The sequence below is a fragment of the Mesoplodon densirostris genome, chromosome 16 (genome assembly GCF_025265405.1).
Source record: "Mesoplodon densirostris isolate mMesDen1 chromosome 16, mMesDen1 primary haplotype, whole genome shotgun sequence".
In the NCBI taxonomy this organism is placed as follows: domain Eukaryota; kingdom Metazoa; phylum Chordata; class Mammalia; order Artiodactyla; family Ziphiidae; genus Mesoplodon; species Mesoplodon densirostris.
Window position 1 is genome coordinate 67,066,636 of NC_082676.1, and position 18,010 is coordinate 67,084,645.

An 18,010-nucleotide genomic window follows, 5' to 3' on the forward strand; every position below is an offset into this window, starting at 1 on the left:
TCACTTAACATGTTTCCGAGGTTTATCCATGTTGTAGCATGTATTGACACTTCGTTACTTTTTATGGATGGATAGCATTCCATTTTATGGATAGATAGATCACATTTTGTTTGTCCACTCATCTGTTGATGGACATCTGGGTTGTTTCCACTTTTAGCCCAGGCGCTCATTTTTCCTAATAATAAAATAAGGAAGACTGCCTCTTACAGAGCTCATACTGTGCCACCAGCTGTGCTAAAAGCATGACACACTGAGTCAGGGAACCTGCCATCACATTTTCTGAGGATGACACTTGGGCCCAGGGAAGAAAGGACACTGCTCTCAGTCGGGGGCTCAGGGCTAGATGACTACCAGGACTGGACACTAGGGGCACTAGGGGCATTCTCCATGGGAAGGAAGCACATCGGAGTGCAGGCGCCCGCCCTCCGCCCCCCAACAGGCTCTCTTCACTGCTGCACTGGGGGGAGTCAGTGGGCCTCAGGGTGATGCAGTGGATCCTGAGCTGGGCCCCCCAAGTCAGTTCTTTAGACCCTGTGAGTGTCCTGCGGGGTGTACCAGGTGAAAGGGGCATATCCAGGAAATTGCCTGGCTCTGCAATGGCACTGCTCACCCCAATTTCCTCTAGACTGTGCATGTACTTGGGAAGCACTTGATGGGGAGGGGGTACTCAGTGAGCCTCTGAAGAAGTGTGATCTCTGTGTTCTCCCCACCACCCAACTCTGGGAAGAGCCCTGGGAGAGCTCCAAGGTCCTAGGCTGGAGGTCTACCAACTCTCAGCACAAGTGTGTGTGCCATAAAATGTAAAGACAGGAAACAAACCCATTATTTGAACAAACCCGCGATGAATATGCAAGTCTCTGGAATTAATTCGGTAAAGGGCAGGTGTACTCAGCAAGTCACTCCAGGGTGAGGGTGAGGGCTGCCCAGAGAATCCCAGGCAGTGGCATTGGGACCGGCTCCACCCCACTCTACTGTTTTCCCCTTCCCTCTCTTCACCTGCCTCGGAGAGTTGCTTTGTCCAAGGCAAAAAGAGCCACCCCGACCCCTGGCACGGTTCGTGGACACAGAGAACCGAGGCTACAGAGGCTGCAGCCCACTCAGACTTTATTCAAAGATCGGAAAGTGAGGGTGCCCAGAGCGCCAGAGGGCCCCAGGCCAGGGTAGGGATCGCGGAGGCTCCAGCTTAACGGTATTTGGAGGTCAGCACGGTGCTCACACTGGCCAAGAACTTGTCCAGGGAGGCATGGACCGGGGGCGTGAAGTCGCCGGGGAGGTGGACAGCCAAGGTCACCAGCAGGCAGTGGCCCAGGAGCTGCGGAGAGAGGGGGTGTCAGGGGCCGCGGGGTTGGGGGTCGCCGCCGTGCTCCATCCACCTCTGGAACCCCACCGCACTCTCTGCCTTGCTAACTCAGATCTCTCCAGGTCTGGCCCACGAGCTCACCTTGAAGTTGACCGGGTCCACACGCAGCTTGTGGGCGTGCAGGTCGCTCAGATCAGACAAGGCATCGGGCAGGGTGTCCATGTGGCCCACGGCTTTGGTCAGTGCGTCGGCCACCTTCTTGCCGTGGCCCTTGATCTGGGCGGAGCCGTGTCCCAGGTCGAAGTGGGAGAAGTAGGTCTTGGTGCTTGGGAAGTTCATGAACATCCTGAGTGGAGAAGAGGTGGGAGATCCGGACTTAGGCCGGTTGGCCCAGGACCAGGACGCGACGGGGCGACCGGCCCCAGTCCCAGCCGGGCAGGTGGGCTGCTCACCTCTCCAGGGCCTCTGCGCCATATTCTGCAGCATGGTTGCCAATCTTACCCCAGACGGCCTTGACGTTGGTCTTGTCGGCGGGAGACAGCACCATGGTGGGTTCTCTCTGAGTCTGGGTCAGGACCAGAAGCGTGCAGGGCTGGGATTGCGCGAGCCTTTATGCCTGGGGCGCGAGGGGCACGCCCGATCGCGCCGCGCTCATTGGCTGGAGCGGGGCCGGGATGCGCCTATGGACCTGGACAGCAGGGGGCGCGCGGCGCAATGTCTGCGCCTGACTGGGCGGTGGGTGCTTCGCTTCCAGTTTGTGGAGGCACCTGGAGACTCTGGCCAGGGTGTTCTCCCTCCTACCGGCTGCTTCCCGCCCGCTGCGTCCACCTTCCCCGGAAGTGCTATCCTGGTCCCAGCTGGCGGGGGCCGGTTTGTGGAGCGGGGTAGATGCCCGCCCTTCCACCCTTTAGAATCCCCGAGAGATGGAAGAAGGGAGTAGGTCAGCCCGTCCCACCCACCCTGGACCTAGGCTTGGCACACGCTAGGCATTTTAAATTTGGGCAGAATCAGTGAATGAATGGGCGATTCAGTGCGTCTAGTTCAGGCCAGAGAGGGATGCACACAAGACGTGTGCGCATTGCTCACACGTCCTCAACAAATCTCTCCTGGAATCACTCCGGCTGGGGGGCTCCGGGTTCAAGTTTCTTCTTCCAGGGTGGTAGTTGCTGCACCCCAGCCTTTTTTGGTGGGGGGCGAGCCGCGGGGCATGCGGGATCTTAGTCCCTCGACCAGGGATCGAATCCGTGCATCCTGCACTGGAAGTGCGGCGTCTTAACCACTGAACCGCCAGGGAAATCCCCACCCCAGCCCTTTTCAGGCAAGATTTGAGGAACATTTCTCAGCTGATGTCTTACATTCACAATATGGGAAGACCTCCCACAAAGATATAAGGAAAAGGCAAATGACTTATGAGAACAGTTGACAGTGGATTTTAACAGGAAATTAATGGAAATATCAAAATGACCAACAAATATATGAAGTGAGACAGAGGTGAATGAATTGGCCAGAAGACAGGTCGAGGAGACACAGTTCAGTGAGAAGAGCAGGTGAAGAAAAACATGCCTAAGGTAGAATGGTATTTTTGACCAAAAAAAAAAAAGTACAGTTGTAGATGTAACTGTGTCCCTTCAGCACCGGATAGGAGCCAGTGGGGTCAGTGCCAAACTGTGAGCCTTGGCTCATTCTGCGGGGGTTAGGTGGACAGGACAGAGGGACTCTCTCCCTCCTTTGAATCACACAAAAAGGGTGTGCGCGTGTGTGTGAAAAAAAACATGGGTAGATTTTAATTTAATTCTTCAGTGTTTTTCTATATTGAAATGAAAGCGAATTGGGCTGTGGGGCAGAGGAAGAGCACGTGGTGGAGAGGGGGAAGCCACTCCCCAGCTGTTCGAAGAGGTCCTTGTCCAGAAAGAAAGTGGTGAGCAGGGGCCCCACCACCCTCCCCAAACTTTTATCCAGCGCTGGGTGTTGCCCTGAAGATGGGGGCTGGGCTGGAGGTGCTGATAGGGTCCCTAAGGGCTACAGGGTGGGTGGGGTGTGCAGGGTTCCAGTGTGGAGTCCAGGGCACTGGCGCGTGGGACGGGGGCCTTTGTGAAGGTTGCTCGCAGCACCAAGGCAGAACTGCCGGGAGACCCCAGAAAAAGCCTATTTGTGTGGTTTGTTTGTTTGGATCTAACTGTATCTTTAAGGGGGATCAGAGAAACAGCAAAACAGGGTGACCATTTTAGGACTCCCCACCTCGGGGAGAGCCCTTGCAAGTCAGAGCTTGGTTCAGCAGATTCTGGGAGGCCTCAGCCTTAGCTCCCGTCCCTCCTCCGCCCTCCCATTTCTCGCTGCTGGGAACCACCCCGACCCCGGCACGGTTTGTGGACACAGAGAACCGAGGCTACAGAGGCTGCAGCCCACTCAGACTTTATTCAAAGTTCGGGAAGTGAGGGTGCCCAGAGCGCCAGAGGGCCCCAGGCCAGGGTAGGGATCGCGGAGGCTCCAGCTTAACGGTATTTGGAGGTCAGCACGGTGCTCACACTGGCCAAGAACTTGTCCAGGGAGGCATGGACCGAGGGCGTGAAGTCGCCGGGGAGGTGGACAGCCAGGGTCACCAGCAGGCAGTGGCCCAGGAGCTGCGGAGAGAGGAGGTGTCAGGGGCCGCGGGGTTGGGGGTCGCCGCCGTGCTCCACCTCTGGAACCCCACCACACTCTCTGCCTTGCTAGCTCAGATCTCTCCAGGTCTGGCCCGCGAGCTCACCTTGAAGTTGACCGGGTCCACACGCAGCTTGTGGGCGTGCAGGTCGCTCAGATCAGACAAGGCATCGGGCAGGGTGTCCATGTGGCCCACGGCTTTGGTCAGCGCGTCGGCCACCTTCTTGCCGTGGCCCTTGATCTGGGCGGAGCCGTGTCCCAGGTCGAAGTGGGAGAAGTAGGTCTTGGTGCTTGGGAAGTTCATGAACATCCTGAGTGGAGAAGAGGTGGGAGATCCGGACTTAGGCCGGTTGGCCCAGGACCAGGATGCGACGGGGCGACCGGCCCCAGTCCCAGCCGGGCAGGTGGGCTGCTCACCTCTCCAGGGCCTCTGCGCCATATTCTGCAGCATGGCCGCCAATCTTACCCCAGACGGCCTTGACGTTGGTCTTGTCGGCGGGAGACAGCACCATGGTGGGTTCTCTCTGAGTCTGGGTCAGGACCAGAAGCGTGCAGGGCTGGGATTGCGCGAGCCTTTATGCCTGGGGCGCGAGGGGCACGCCCGATCGCGCCGCGCTCATTGGCTGGAGCGGGGCCGGGATGCGCCTATGGACCTGGACAGCAGGGGGCGCGCGGCGCAATGTCTGCGCCTGACTGGGCGGTGGGTGTTTCGCTCCCAGTTTGTGGAGGCACCTGGAGACTCTGGCCAGGGTGTTCTCCCTCCTACCGGCTGCTTCCCGCCCGCTGCGTCCACCTTCCCCGGAAGTGCTATCCTGGTCCCAGCTGGCGGGGGCCGGTTTGTGGAGCGGGGTGGATGCCCGCTCTTCCACCCTTTAGAATCCCCGAGAGATGGAAGAAGGGAGTAGGTCAGCCCGTCCCACCCACCCTGGACCTAGGCTTGGCACACGCTAGGCATTTTAAATTTGGGCAGAATCAGTGAATGAATGGGCGATTCAGTGCGTCTAGTTCAGGCCAGAGAGGGATGCACACAAGACGTGTGCGCATTGCTCACACGTCCTCAACAAATCTCTCCTGGAATCACTCCGGCTGGGGGGCTCCGGGTTCAAGTTTCTTCTTCCAGGGTGGTAGTTGCTGCACCCCAGCCTTTTTTGGTGGGGGGCGAGCCGCGGGGCATGCGGGATCTTAGTCCCTCGACCAGGGATCGAATCCGTGCATCCTGCACTGGAAGTGCGGCGTCTTAACCACTGAACCGCCAGGGAAATCCCCACCCCAGCCCTTTTCAGGCAAGATTTGAGGAACATTTCTCAGCTGATGTCTTACATTCACAATATGGGAAGACCTCCCACAAAGATATAAGGAAAAGGCAAATGACTTATGAGAACAGTTGACAGTGGATTTTAACAGGAAATTAATGGAAATATCAAAATGACCAACAAATATATGAAGTGAGACAGAGGTGAATGAATTGGCCAGAAGACAGGTCGAGGAGACACAGTTCAGTGAGAAGAGCAGGTGAAGAAAAACATGCCTAAGGTAGAATGGTATTTTTGACCAAAAAAAAAAAAGTACAGTTGTAGATGTAACTGTGTCCCTTCAGCGCCGGATAGGAGCCAGTGGGGTCAGTGCCAAACTGTGAGCCTTGGCTCATTCTGCGGGGGTTAGGTGGACAGGACAGAGGGACTCTCTCCCTCCTTTGAATCACACAAAAAGGGTGTGCGCGTGTGTGTGAAAAAAAACATGGGTAGATTTTAATTTAATTCTTCAGTGTTTTTCTATATTGAAATGAAAGCGAATTGGGCTGTGGGGCAGAGGAAGAGCGCGTGGTGGAGAGGGGGAAGCCACTCCCCAGCTGTTCGAAGAGGTCCTTGTCCAGAAAGAAAGTGGTGAGCAGGGGCCCCACCACCCTCCCCAAACTTTTATCCAGCGCTGGGTGTTGCCCTGAAGATGGGGGCTGGGCTGTAAGTGCTGATAAGGTCCCTAAGGGCTACAGGGTGGGTGGGGTGTGCAGGGTTCCAGTGTGGAGTCCAGGGCACTGGCGCGTGGGACGGGGGCCTTTGTGAAGGTTGCTCACAGCACCAAGGCAGAACTGCCGGGAGACCCCAGGAGCCTGGGGCTAGAGGTTGGAGGTGGGGTGCGTGACGAGCTGGGATCACAGGGCTGGGTGCACAGTCAGCTATTCAGCGATGCAGTCTCTGGGACTGCAGGGACAAGGGAGAGAGGAACTCTGCTCAAGGCTGCAGACAGCTCAAGGCCCCTCTTCTTCCCTGACTTCCCGCCTCCCTCCACCACCACCGCAGGGAGTTACTGTGACCCAGGAAGGGTGCCTGGGCCTTCGACCCCTGTTCCAACTCACCTTCCCTCTGGTAGGAAGGAAGTGGAAACTCAGGGAGGTTGTCCACCTCCTACATTTGCACCAGGAAAAGCCTATTTGTGTGGTTTGTTTGTTTGGATCTTACTATCTTTAAGGGGAAGCAGAGAAACTGCAAAACAGGGTGACCATTTTAGGACTCCCCACCTCGGGGAGAGCCCTTGCAAGTCAGAGCTTGGTTCAGCAGATTCTGGGAGGCCTCAGCCTTAGCTCCCGTCCCTTCTCCGCCCTCCCATTTCTCGCTGCTGGGAACCACCCCGACCCCAGCACGGTTTGTGGACACAGAGAACCGAGGCTACAGAGGCTGCAGCCCACTCAGACTTTATTCAAAGATCGGGAAGTGAGGGTGCCCAGAGCGCCAGAGGGCCCCAGGCCAGGGTAGGGATCGCGGAGGCTCCAGCTTAACGGTATTTGGAGGTCAGCACGGTGCTCACACTGGCCAAGAACTTGTCCAGGGAGGCATGGACCGAGGGCGTGAAGTCGCCGGGGAGGTGGACAGCCAGGGTCACCAGCAGGCAGTGGCCCAGGAGCTGCGGAGAGAGGAGGTGTCAGGGGCCGCGGGGTTGGGGGTCGCCACCGTGCTCCACCTCTGGAACCCCACCACACTCTCTGCCTTGCTAGCTCGGATCTCTCCAGGTCTGGCCCGCGAGCTCACCTTGAAGTTGACCGGGTCCACACGCAGCTTGTGGGCGTGCAGGTCGCTCAGATCAGACAAGGCATCGGGCAGGGTGTCCATGTGGCCCACGGCTTTGGTCAGCGCGTCGGCCACCTTCTTGCCGTGGCCCTTGATCTGGGCGGAGCCGTGTCCCAGGTCGAAGTGGGAGAAGTAGGTCTTGGTGCTTGGGAAGTTCATGAACATCCTGAGTGGAGAAGAGGTGGGAGATCCGGACTTAGGCCGGTTGGCCCAGGACCAGGATGCGACGGGGCGACCGGCCCCAGTCCCAGCCGGGCAGGTGGGCTGCTCACCTCTCCAGGGCCTCTGCGCCAAATTCTGCAGCATGGCCGCCAACCTTGCCCCAGACGGCCTTGACGTTGGTCTTGTCGGCGGGAGACAGCACCATGGTGGGTTCTCTCTGAGTCTGGGTCGGGACCAGAAACATGCAGGGCTGGGATTGCGCGAGCCTTTATGCCTGGGGCGCGAGGGGCACGCCCGATCGTGCCGTGCTCATTGGCTGGCACGGGGCCAGGAGGTGCCAGCCTGGAAAGCTCGGTCTCGAGAGGGTGCGGGAGTGCTGGAGTCCCAAGCGGGCCCCTCCCAGTCCTGCCTACAGCTGCCTAGATCCAGCTCTCTAGGGCCCACTCTTTTCCTGCTCCTGTGGGTCTGGGAGGTCACACACGTTTCCGAGCCACCCAAACCCACTGGCACCCGAGTTCGTCCCCAGCTGGGGTAGCCTCGAGGTGTCTATTTGCCAGTCTTGGAGAGGAGCACAATCTTTTCCGAAGTGATACAAGCTGCTTTCCACTAAACTTTTCCCCAGGATGAAGAGCTGTAAACTGCCTATGTAAATAATGTGGGTGCAGGATGTAACAGGGGGGAAGTCCTTTAAGCATCGTACCCACAATGGTGGGCAGGCCCTGGCGCAGTGCGGGTTAGCAGGTGTTGTCGTGGACCGCGGGGGCATTCCACTCAGCCAGGGTCAGGGCTTAGCATCCAGCAGCCCCTCCCCACCCCCTGTTTTGGACTTGGTCACCCACTTCCCAGCCCTGCACAGATGTGAGATTGTCAGCCAGGGAACCATTCTCATTCAGAGTTTGGAGAGCTGCCAGGGTTAGGCTCCTGCATTCGCAAAGGCTCTAAATGGAGCAATAAGATCCCTGCACCAGTGCTGCAGAGGGAAGAGAGATTGACAGGGCACGTGTGTGTGTGTGTGTGTGTGTGTAAGGTGGGGCGCCATGGCCCAGGGACCCCAGAGACTGAGCGGGGCGGCTGGAGCTGGGGTGGGGTTTGGGTGGCCGTGGGCCTGCCAGGCACCCACCCTGCATTAGGATCTTCTAAATTATTTCAAAGACCCAGCGAGGTTGGGGATTTTCCATCAGATGCATTAGGCTCAGCTCGCTTAGGGACAAGCCTAGTATCGCACCTCATGTTGACGTGACACAGGTTGTGGCCGTAGAGGTCTTCCTTCCTACCCCCACTCCCTGCCCCAGGAGATTCAGAGGAAGGGACTAACTTGGACCAGGGCAAGGCAACTACAGAGTGAGCGCTGGAAGTAGGGGAGAAGATGGGAGAGAACAGAGATGAGGGTCCGTGGAGCCCTGGGCCACGAAGTCTGTTTGACCTCAGGCCAGAAACTTGCCCCCTAGGCCTCGGTGCCTCGCCTGTCTGTTAAAGAGGCGAAGATTGAGGCTTGCAGTTCCCGGAGCGAGGTAGGGACGGAGATGAATGAGTGTGTGAATGAGGACGTGCTTTGCGAATGGTATGGCACCGCACGGGTGCCAGATGCGAGGTGAAGCTGAAGACCCTTCCTCCATCCGAGCACGCGCTCGGCCCCACCACATTCCCCTGCCCCGGGAGGGCAACTGTTCTGTACAAGCCTCTGGGTGTACACACCCGGCCTGGACCCCCAGACTGTCAGACCGGGAACTGTCCTCATTCAGGGTTTGTTGAGTGCCCAAGGTCCCGTTCCTGTGTCCCTGGTTCCATTGTCAGCAAAGGTTGGGGATCCTGCCCTAAGATTCCGCGAGGCTCCCCTCAGGACCCGGAGCTTCTCTGCCCGGCAACTGTGACGTCAGTCCGCCTGCTCCCCAAAGACCACACCTACACGGGGTCCAGGCTTTTGAGGCTTGTTTATTGACATGAGCAGACCTAGACCCGGGGCACAGAACTCAGCGGTACTTCTCTGTCAGCACTACCGCCAGGCCCGTCAGGAACTTATCCCACACCGCCTGCATCTCCACCGTGAACTCGCCCTGCAGGTGGGAGGCCAGCACCACCTGGAAACACTGGATCAGCAGCTGCGGGAGAAAAGGCCGGTAAGAGCTCTGTCCTCGCCAATTCCTTGCCAAATGCCTCCCCACCTCGGCTGCACGCGCGAACCCTGCTACGTCCCGGGGTGGCTCACTGGGAAGTTGGTGGGGTCCACGCGCAGCACATGTGCGTGCAGGTCGGCAAGCGGGCTCAGGGCCGCGCGCAGGTTGTCCATGTGCCGGACGGCCACTCCCACCGCCTCGAGCACGCGTTGTCCGTGGCTCAGCAGCTGCACCTCGTCAGGGCGGTCGCCCAGGTGCTTAAAGTAGGTCTTGGTGCTGGGGTACACCGTGAAGAGCCTGCGGGAGCAAGGGTGAGGAGGGAGGGCGGTCTCTCCAGCGTCTGCGCCGCCCAGACCCCGCGAAACCCCGGTCAGGCCCGCCCCCGTCCCAACTCAGGCCCAACACCCCAGTCTCCGCCTCGCTGCAATTCTGGAGACCCAGACCCAACCCACCTGAGCAGAAGCTCCGCCCCGAAGGGCGCCTCGTGGCCGGCGATCAGGTCCCAGACCTGTGCTACGTGGGCGCGCTCTTGGGCGCTGAGCATGGCGTTGGCGTGGCGTGCTCTGGGTGGCGCGCCCGCAGTCCCGGCCTCCTTATAGCGGCCCTGCCCCCCAGCGCCCTGCCCGCCCTTATCTTCAGGAGCGCGGCGGGAACCTGGGGACCCTGGTTGCCAACCCAGGTCCCTGTCACCGCAGAGGAACTGAATCACGCCGTGTGTGTGCCTTGGCTGCAGACTTTAGGGGGATCTACAATTATTCCACAGGGAGCTGATGGAGGGATTGAGAGAAAGAGCGCGGAGGGCCAGGAGGTATCAAGGGTCCTCTCAGTGCCTGAGCTGTGACAACAGGCTTTGAGGAAAGGCCCCTGAGTCCCTACACATACCCTACACATACACACAATACGCTGACTGAAGCGACAGACTGGGTGATTTGGGAGGCGGGAAAGAGGCACAAACTCAGGTCTGACCCGAGAAAACGGCGTGGGCGGTCCTGGGCTGTTCTGCTCCCTCCGGTCGCGACTTTGGGGTCCTCAGGGCCAAGTGACCTCCAGGCCGGGGGTGACACTAGGGTCGGCCGTGTTCCTGCGAAGCCCCCATTCCCTCCCTTCATTCTCCTCCGCTTCCCCCAATACTGAGACGCACGACCAGGCTCTCTCCATCCTCATTCATTTATTGGGGGTCCCGGGTGGAATCGTAAGAGGGTGCAGGGGAAGGGGAGGGCTCGAAGCCTGCCCTGTGGGTCGGGAGGCATCCTCAGCGGTACTTCTCGGTCAGGACGCGGGACACGATGGACAGGAACTTGTCCCAGGCGGCGTGCGCGTCGGCCGTGAAGTCGGCGGGGAAGTGCGAGGCCACCGTGACCAGCAGGCAGTGGGACAGCAGCTGGGGCGACAGGGAGGCTCAGGGCGGGCGCGGCGAGAGCGGCGGGCACCCAGCCCCGCCCCCGGACCCCCGCCCCGCCCCGCCCCGGGCCCCGCCCCGCGCCCACCTTGAAGTTGACCGGGTCTACGCGCAGCACGTAGGCGTGCAGCTCGCTCAGCTTGGAGAGGGCGCCCGCCACGTTGTCGATGCTCTTGACCGCGTCGCCCACGGCGGCCACCACCTTGGAGCCGTGCGCGCGCAGCTGCGCGGAGCCCGCGTGCAGGTCGAAGTGCGGGAAGTAGGTCTTGGTCTGGGGGTAGCTGGAGAATAGCCTGCGGGCGGGGCGGGCCGGGCCGGGACACGTCACGTTTGCACGCGGGAGTTAAAACGTAAATATTAGGGCAAAAAATGCAACTTGACCCCAATATGAACATTTTAAAGACGGACAGGATCGGTATTGCGGACTTCAGCTGTTGCCCCGGCTCCAGTATAGCCCGGCCCACCTCACCCTCACCGCCCCGTCCTCCAGTCATTCGTTCCTTCCTTCACTCACTCATTCAATCAACAATGATTGTAGAGACCTGGGTGCTGGGCGCGGAGGGAGGGACACAACTGACCCTCGTCACCCTCCCCATGCCCCTCCTCTTCCTGCCCGCTGACCACCGAGCACCCGCCTCACCGCTGCTCGTGCTCACTGAACCTGCATATGTCCCCTCCTCACTTTCCCCTCCTCACTGTCCCCTCCTCACTGACCCTCCTCACTGACCCTCCTCACTGACCCTCCTCATTGTCCCCTCCTCACTGACCCTCCTCACTGTCCCCTCCTCACTGTCCCCTCCTCACTGACCCTCCTCACTGACCCTCCTCATTGTCCCCTCCTCACTGTCCCCTCCTCACTGACCCTCCTCATTGTCCCCTCCTCACTGACCCTCCTCACTGTCCCCTCCTCAGTTTCCCCTCCTCACTGACCCTCCTCACTGACCCTCCTCACTGTCGCCTCCTCACTGTCCACTCCTCACTGACCCTCCTCACTGTCCCCTCCTCACCGACCTTTCCTCACTGACCCTCCTCACTGTCCCCTCCTCACTGACCCTCCTCACTGTCCCCTCCTCACCAACCTTTCCTCACTGACTCTCCTCACTGTCCCCTCCTCACTGCCCCCTCCTCACCGACCCTTCCTCACTGACCCTCCTCACTGTCCCCTCCTCACTGACGCTCCTCACTGACCTATCCTCACTGACCCCTCCTACTGACCCCCGTCCTCACTGACCCACACTGTCCCCTACCAGGCTCCATCCCAGCCCACCTGGTGCTCACCTCTCCAGGGCCTCGGTGCCGATGATGTCTGCCTGTGTGGAGATCTTGCCCCACATGGACACGATGATGGTCCTCTCAGCCCTGGTCAGAGACATGGTGGCGGCTGAGTGGGAGCTGGGTGTACTGAGAACTGGCGTCCGTGGTGCTCAGCCCCCAGGGTCCCCTTATATACGTGGAGCCAGGGTGGGGGCCAGGCTGTGGTCATCACTGGGAGAGGGGAGGGGGCCATGGGGGGGTGGGTCTCTTATCAGATCCAGTGACAGTGGGCAGTCAGGGCCCGGTGGACCTGGTGGGGTGAGGGGCTGTCACTCCGGCTGCCCTTGCTGGGCCTTAGAGGGGGCGTTGGCCTCAGCCTGACCAGACTCCAGAGGAGATAGGGGCCCAGGCAGCCCAGTGTCGCACTGCCCTTGTCCATTTCAGAATCACAAAATGGGAGAAGCCAGAGGAGCAGTGCCCACACACCCTCCTCGGCTGGCCTGTGCCCGTGCTGCCTGCATTGCTCCTCGGTGGGTCCTGTGGCTGGACCCACATGCCAGCATCCCCCGCGCACCCCCCTCCCCGCCAGACGCTGGCTCTAGGATCCCTGGGTTTCCTCCAAGAAAGCAATGGTTTTGCCAAGTGGGCCCTGAGGAGGGAGGTACTGACAGGTTCTGTTCCTGAAAAGCTGGAGGAGGTGGCCGGTCAATAAGAGAATCCTAATGTCATGTGCTTTTGGGGACTGCTCTGTTGCTCACCGTGTTATAATTTCAACATAATGAGGCAAATATGCCCTAATTATATTTCAACATACAATACAGTTGATTTTTTTAATGTACTGCTCTGTGAATTTTGACATGTGTGTAGATTTGTGTAACCCCACCACAGTCAGGACACACAACAGCTCTATCAGCCCCAAAACTCCCACAGGCTGCCCCTTTGCAGTCTCACCCTCCTCTGTCCCCTAAACCCTGACAACCACTGTAATTCTGTCTTTTTTCAAGAATATCCTATAAATGGAACCATATGGCATGTCATCTTGTAGGACTGGCTTCTTTTACTTAGAGTAATACCCTTGAGATCCGTGCATGTTATTGCCTGTATCAGTAGTTGGCTTCCTTTTATTGCAGAGTAGTACTCCACGGTACTAATGTTCATTCATTCTCCCACTCAAACGTGGGCTTTTTCCAGTTTGGGGCTATTACAAATAAAGCTGCTACGAACATTCTTGTGTAGGTCTTTATGTGAACATAAGTTTTTATTTCTCTGGGATGATACCATATCTAGGAGTAGGATTGTTGGTTCATGCGCTAAGTGTATGTTTAACTTTGTAAGAAACCACTAAACTGTTTTCCAGAGTGGCTTTACCGTTTTGCATTCCACTCAGCAACGAAGGAAGGTCCTAGTTTCCGTGCATCTTTGTCAGAATCTTTACATGTTAGTCGTTCTGACGGTTGTGAGACAATATATCATTGTGGCTTCAGTTTGCGTTTCCCTGATGGCCAGTGATGTGGAGCGTCTTTTCGTGTGCTTATTTGCCATCCATGTATTCTCTTTTTAATTAATTAATTAATTTATTTATTTACTTATTTATTTTTGGCTGCGTTGGGTCTTCGCTGCTGTGCACAGGCTTTCTCTAGTTGTGGTGAGCGGGGGCTACTCTTCATTGCGGTGCATGGGCTTCTCATTGCGGTGGCTTCTCTTGTTGTGGAGCACGGGCTCTAGGCACGCAGGCTTCAGTAGTTGTGGCTCGCAAGCTCTAGAGCGCAGGCTCAGTAGTTGTGGTGCATGGGCTTAGTTGCTCCACTGCATGTGGGATCTTCCCGGACCAGGGCTCGAACCTGTGTCCCCTGCATTGGCAGGCGGATTCTTAACCAATGCACCACCAGGGAAGTCCCATATATTCTCTTTGGTGAAATATCTCTTCTGGTCTTTTGACCATTTTTAAATTGGGTTGTTATCTTATTTTTGAATTTTGAGAGTTCTGTGTATATTCTGGATGCAATCCTTTGTCAGATATGCAATTTGCAAATATTTTCTCCTAGTTTGTAGCTTGTCGCTTCATCCTCTTAATAGTGTCATTTGCGGAGCCAAAGTTTTATTATTTATTTTATTTTTTTTTTGGCGGTACGCGGGCCTCTCACTGTTGTGGCCTCTCCCGTTGCGGAGCACAGGCTCCGGACGCGCAGGCTCAGTGGCCATGGCTCATGGGCCCAGCCGCTCCGCGGCATGTGGGATCTTCCCAGACCGGGGCACGAACCCACGTCCTCTGCATCGGCAGGCGGACTCTCAACCACTGCGCCACCAGGGAAGCCCCAAAGTTTTATTTTTGATGAAATCTAATTTATCAAATTTTTCTCTTAAGATTCATGTTTTTAGAGTCATGCCTGAGAATTCTTTGCCTAATCCCAGGTCACAGAGACTTTTATCTATGGTTTCTTCTAAATGTTTCATAGTTTATATTTTACACTTAGATCCATGATCCATTTTGAGATAATTTTTGTATGAAGTGTGAGGTTTATGTCTGGGTTTTTTTTTCTTCGCCTATGAGTGTTCAATTTTTCCAACACCTTTTGTTGAAAACACTGTACTTTCTCTATTGAATTGCCTTCTCTAATTCATTTGTAAAAGATTAATTCGACATATTTCTGCAGGTCTATTTCTGTACTCTCTATTTTGTTCCATTGATTTATGTGTCTATCCTTCACCAAAATCATACTGTGTTTATTACTGTAAACTTTATGTTCGGTCTTAAAATTAGATCCTGTCCCAGGAATGGGAGAAAACATTTGCCAATCATACATCTGATAAGGGACTGATCCACAATATAAAAAAACTTACAACTCAGAAATAGAGACAAAAAACAGGGCTTCCCTGGTGGCGCAGTGGTTGAGAGTCCACCTGCCGATGCAGGGGACATGGGTTCGTGCCCCGGTCCGGGAAGATCCCACATGCCGTGGAGCGGCTGGGCCCGTGAGCCATGGCCACTGAGCCTGTGCGTCCGGAGCCTGTGCTCCGCAACGGGAGAGACCACAACAGTGTGAGGCCCACATACTGGAAAAAAAAAAAAAAATAGAGACAAAAAGTAATTGAAAACTGGGCAAAGGACTTTAATAGACATTACTCTAAAGAAGACATACAGATGTCCAATAAGCACATGAAGAGATGCTCAGCATCGTTACTCATTAGGGAAATGCAAGTCAAAACCAAAAAGAGCACACTCACTAAGATGGCTATAATCAAAACCCCTAACCCTGAACTCTAACCCTAACCTTACCTACACCTATTAGAATGGCTATATTTAAAAGACAAATGACAAGTATTGGTGAGGAGGTGGTGAAATTGGAATCTTTAGACACTGCTGGTGGGAATGTAAAATGGTGCAGCTACTGTGGAAGACAGCCTAGCAGTTCCTCAAAAGGTTAAACATAGCGTTCCCATATGACCCAGCAATTCCATTCCTTGGTATATACCCAATAAAATGAAAACATACATCCACTCAAAAACTTGTACTGTGTTCGTAGCACCACTATTTATAATAGCCAAAAACTGCAAAAAACCCAAATGTCCTTCAACTGATGAATGGGTGAATCAAACATGGTATAATCTATGCAATGGAATAGTATTCGTCATAAAAAGGAGCAAAGTACTGATACATGAATGAACTTTGAAAAAATACATATTGTGGGACTTCCCTGGTGGCACAGTGGTTAAAAATCCACCTGCCAATGCAGGGGACACGGGTTTGATCCCTGGTCTGGGAAGATCCCACATGCCATGGAGCTAAACCCATGTGCTACAACTCTTGAGCCTGTGCTCTAGAGCCCACGAGCCACAACTACTGAAGCCCGCACACCCTAAAGCCCACATGCCACAACTACTGAAGCCCACGTTCTCTAGGGCCCATGGACTGCAACTACTGAGCTTGAGTGCTGCAACTACTGAAGCCTGCAGGCCTAGAGCCCGTGCTCCACAACAAGAGAAGCCACCACAATGAGAAGCCCGCACACCACAACAAACAGTAGCCCCGGGCTTCCCTGGTGGCACAGTGGTTGAGAGTCCACCTGCCGATGCAGGGGACGCGGGTTCATGCCCCGGTCTGGGAGGATCCCACATGCCGCGGAGCGGCTGGGCCCGTGAGCCATGGCCGCTGGACCTGCGCGTCCGGAGCCTGTGCTCTGCAACAGGAGAGGCTGCAGCAGTGAGAGGCCCGTGTACTGCCAAAAAAACCCAAAAAAAACCCTCCAAAAGTAGCCCCTACTTGCTGCAACTAGAGAAAGCCTGAATGCGGCAACAAAGACCCACCACAGACAAAAAAAAAAAAATTAAAAATACATATTGTATGATTCCATTTATATATATGTCAAGGACAGGCAAATCCTTAGAGACAGAAAGCAGATTAGGTTGTCTGGGGCCAGGGTAGTTGCGGGGGGTGACTGCTAATGTGGATGGGTTTCCTTTTGGGGTGATGAAAACGTTCTAAAATTGTGCTGATGGCTGCATAACTCTCTGAATACGCTAAAACCCGCTGAACTGCACACTTTAAATGGGTGGAATATATGGTATATGAATTTTATCTCGATAAAGGTGTTAAAAGACTGGGTGATGTCATTCCTCCTTCATTATTCTTTTCCAAAATGGTTTTGGCGATTCTGGTTCCTTTGCCTTTCCATATGAATTTTGGAGTTAGTCAAAGAGTTATCTGCACAAAAGCCTATTAGACTTTTTACAGAATGGGTAAACGTTTCTCGCGTGGAGAGTTCTGACCACAGATATTTTGCTGAACTATTCTTAGAGAAAATTGTGAGGCTCAGACAAGCCCTCTGATTGGAAAATGTGTACAAGAATAAGCAAGAATCGAGCACCTTCTGTATGCCAGACACTGTGCTTGGCACGTTATTGTACCATGATGTTGGTCTCTTCTACGCCCAAGCCGGGCTTGATGGGAGTGTGAGGTTTGAGTGCAGGAGCTGAGTCCAATGGATACCTCCCCACTGCTGAGCAGACAGGGCGGGGATCTCACCCGGGCTGTTGGTGCCTGTCTGTGCCTGAAGGTCGAGTCTGCCTTCATGGAAGCCCCTTCCAGGTCTCTCCCTACTTACATTTCACAGCTGTCCCCCTCTTCTCCTGTAACAGGGTCACCCTCTCCCAGGGAGGTGCCCACCCTCCACTGGCCTTAGGCTTCTTGCTACCTCTCCCGGCAGTGCTGACTCCAGGGCCCCAGGTGTTCACAGGGAGTGTGGCTTTGCCTCTCTGGGTTCGTTCCAGAATGGGATGAGCCCGGCCCTCCCCAGTCACCCCAGGCTGTTGCTTGGTTCAGAAGGAAACTGCAGGGCCACCGCCAGCATATGGGCCTTCCATAAGGGTATGTAAGGCTGATCCTGAGGCTTCAGCTCCTAGAAAGGAGAGGTGTCAGCAGGGAGACAGACAGAGACAGATGGACAGACTGGCAGAGAAAACAGACTGAGCGAAGGAGACAGAGGAGGCTGAGCGCCAGGTGAAAGGTCATGCAGAGGGAGGGAGCCTGGAGGTCCTGGGTGAGGCTGGAGCTGGCCTGCCAGGCGAAGGTATTAAGTCTGCCAGAGGGGGAGGCACAGTAGGTTCTCAGTGAGGGATGTGTCTGGGAGAAGCCCCCCAGCTGCAGGATCTGGGGTCTGTGGCCAGGAGCCAGTGTGGGAGGTAATGAGTGTGGACTCTAGGCCTCCCACTATGGGGCCGGTCCTCCCCTCCTCTCCAGCCTCAGGGCCTCCTGTTTCTCTCCTGGCAGCACCTCCCCCCATCCTTGGCCTCCATAGGAGAGGGAGCCACAGGAAGCCACTTTGTTTCTGAAACTACCAAGCCCTGCAAAGCATAGGTGTGGGCAGGAGCTCTTTTCTTTTTTTACTTTTTTCATTGTAAAATATAGCACAAGATTACATCATAGCCTAATGAATTATGTCATAGCCTAATGAATTATTATAAGGCACATACTCAGCACCCCAATCCTCCCCAAAGGTGACCCCTACCCTGGCTTACCTTCTTGCTTTTCAATAACTTTAAAAAAAATTTATTTTCTTATTTATTTAGTTTTGGCTGCGTT

The 18,010-nt window shown here is 55.7% G+C and overlaps 5 protein-coding genes across 5 annotated transcripts; all 5 read right to left on the bottom strand.

The window, feature by feature from the left end:
• Window positions 1–1,183: 1,183 nt before the first annotated feature.
• On the bottom strand, window positions 1,184–1,847 carry LOC132503660 (hemoglobin subunit alpha-like). Its single transcript, XM_060120312.1, has 3 exons — window positions 1,753–1,847; window positions 1,442–1,646; window positions 1,184–1,312 (listed from the first exon to the last, which is right to left on the bottom strand). Exons 1-3 carry the CDS (start codon window positions 1,845–1,847, stop codon window positions 1,184–1,186), a joined length of 429 nt encoding a protein of 142 aa, XP_059976295.1.
• A 1,945-nt stretch (window positions 1,848–3,792) lies between these two features.
• LOC132503663 (hemoglobin subunit alpha-like) lies at window positions 3,793–4,452 on the bottom strand. Its single transcript, XM_060120318.1, has 3 exons — window positions 4,358–4,452; window positions 4,047–4,251; window positions 3,793–3,921 (listed from the first exon to the last, which is right to left on the bottom strand). Exons 1-3 carry the CDS (start codon window positions 4,450–4,452, stop codon window positions 3,793–3,795), a joined length of 429 nt encoding a protein of 142 aa, XP_059976301.1.
• A 2,257-nt stretch (window positions 4,453–6,709) lies between these two features.
• LOC132503647 (hemoglobin subunit alpha) lies at window positions 6,710–7,369 on the bottom strand. The gene is made up of 3 exons (XM_060120286.1): window positions 7,275–7,369; window positions 6,964–7,168; window positions 6,710–6,838 (listed from the first exon to the last, which is right to left on the bottom strand). The coding sequence occupies exons 1-3, from the start codon at window positions 7,367–7,369 to the stop codon at window positions 6,710–6,712; spliced, it is 429 nt and encodes a 142-aa protein (XP_059976269.1).
• A 1,765-nt stretch (window positions 7,370–9,134) lies between these two features.
• HBM (hemoglobin subunit mu) lies at window positions 9,135–9,822 on the bottom strand. The gene is made up of 3 exons (XM_060079539.1): window positions 9,731–9,822; window positions 9,371–9,575; window positions 9,135–9,263 (listed from the first exon to the last, which is right to left on the bottom strand). Exons 1-3 carry the CDS (start codon window positions 9,820–9,822, stop codon window positions 9,135–9,137), a joined length of 426 nt encoding a protein of 141 aa, XP_059935522.1.
• A 708-nt stretch (window positions 9,823–10,530) lies between these two features.
• Window positions 10,531–12,050, bottom strand: HBZ (hemoglobin subunit zeta). The gene is made up of 3 exons (XM_060120408.1): window positions 11,956–12,050; window positions 10,766–10,970; window positions 10,531–10,659 (listed from the first exon to the last, which is right to left on the bottom strand). Exons 1-3 carry the CDS (start codon window positions 12,048–12,050, stop codon window positions 10,531–10,533), a joined length of 429 nt encoding a protein of 142 aa, XP_059976391.1.
• Between the last annotated feature and the right edge of the window lie 5,960 nt (window positions 12,051–18,010).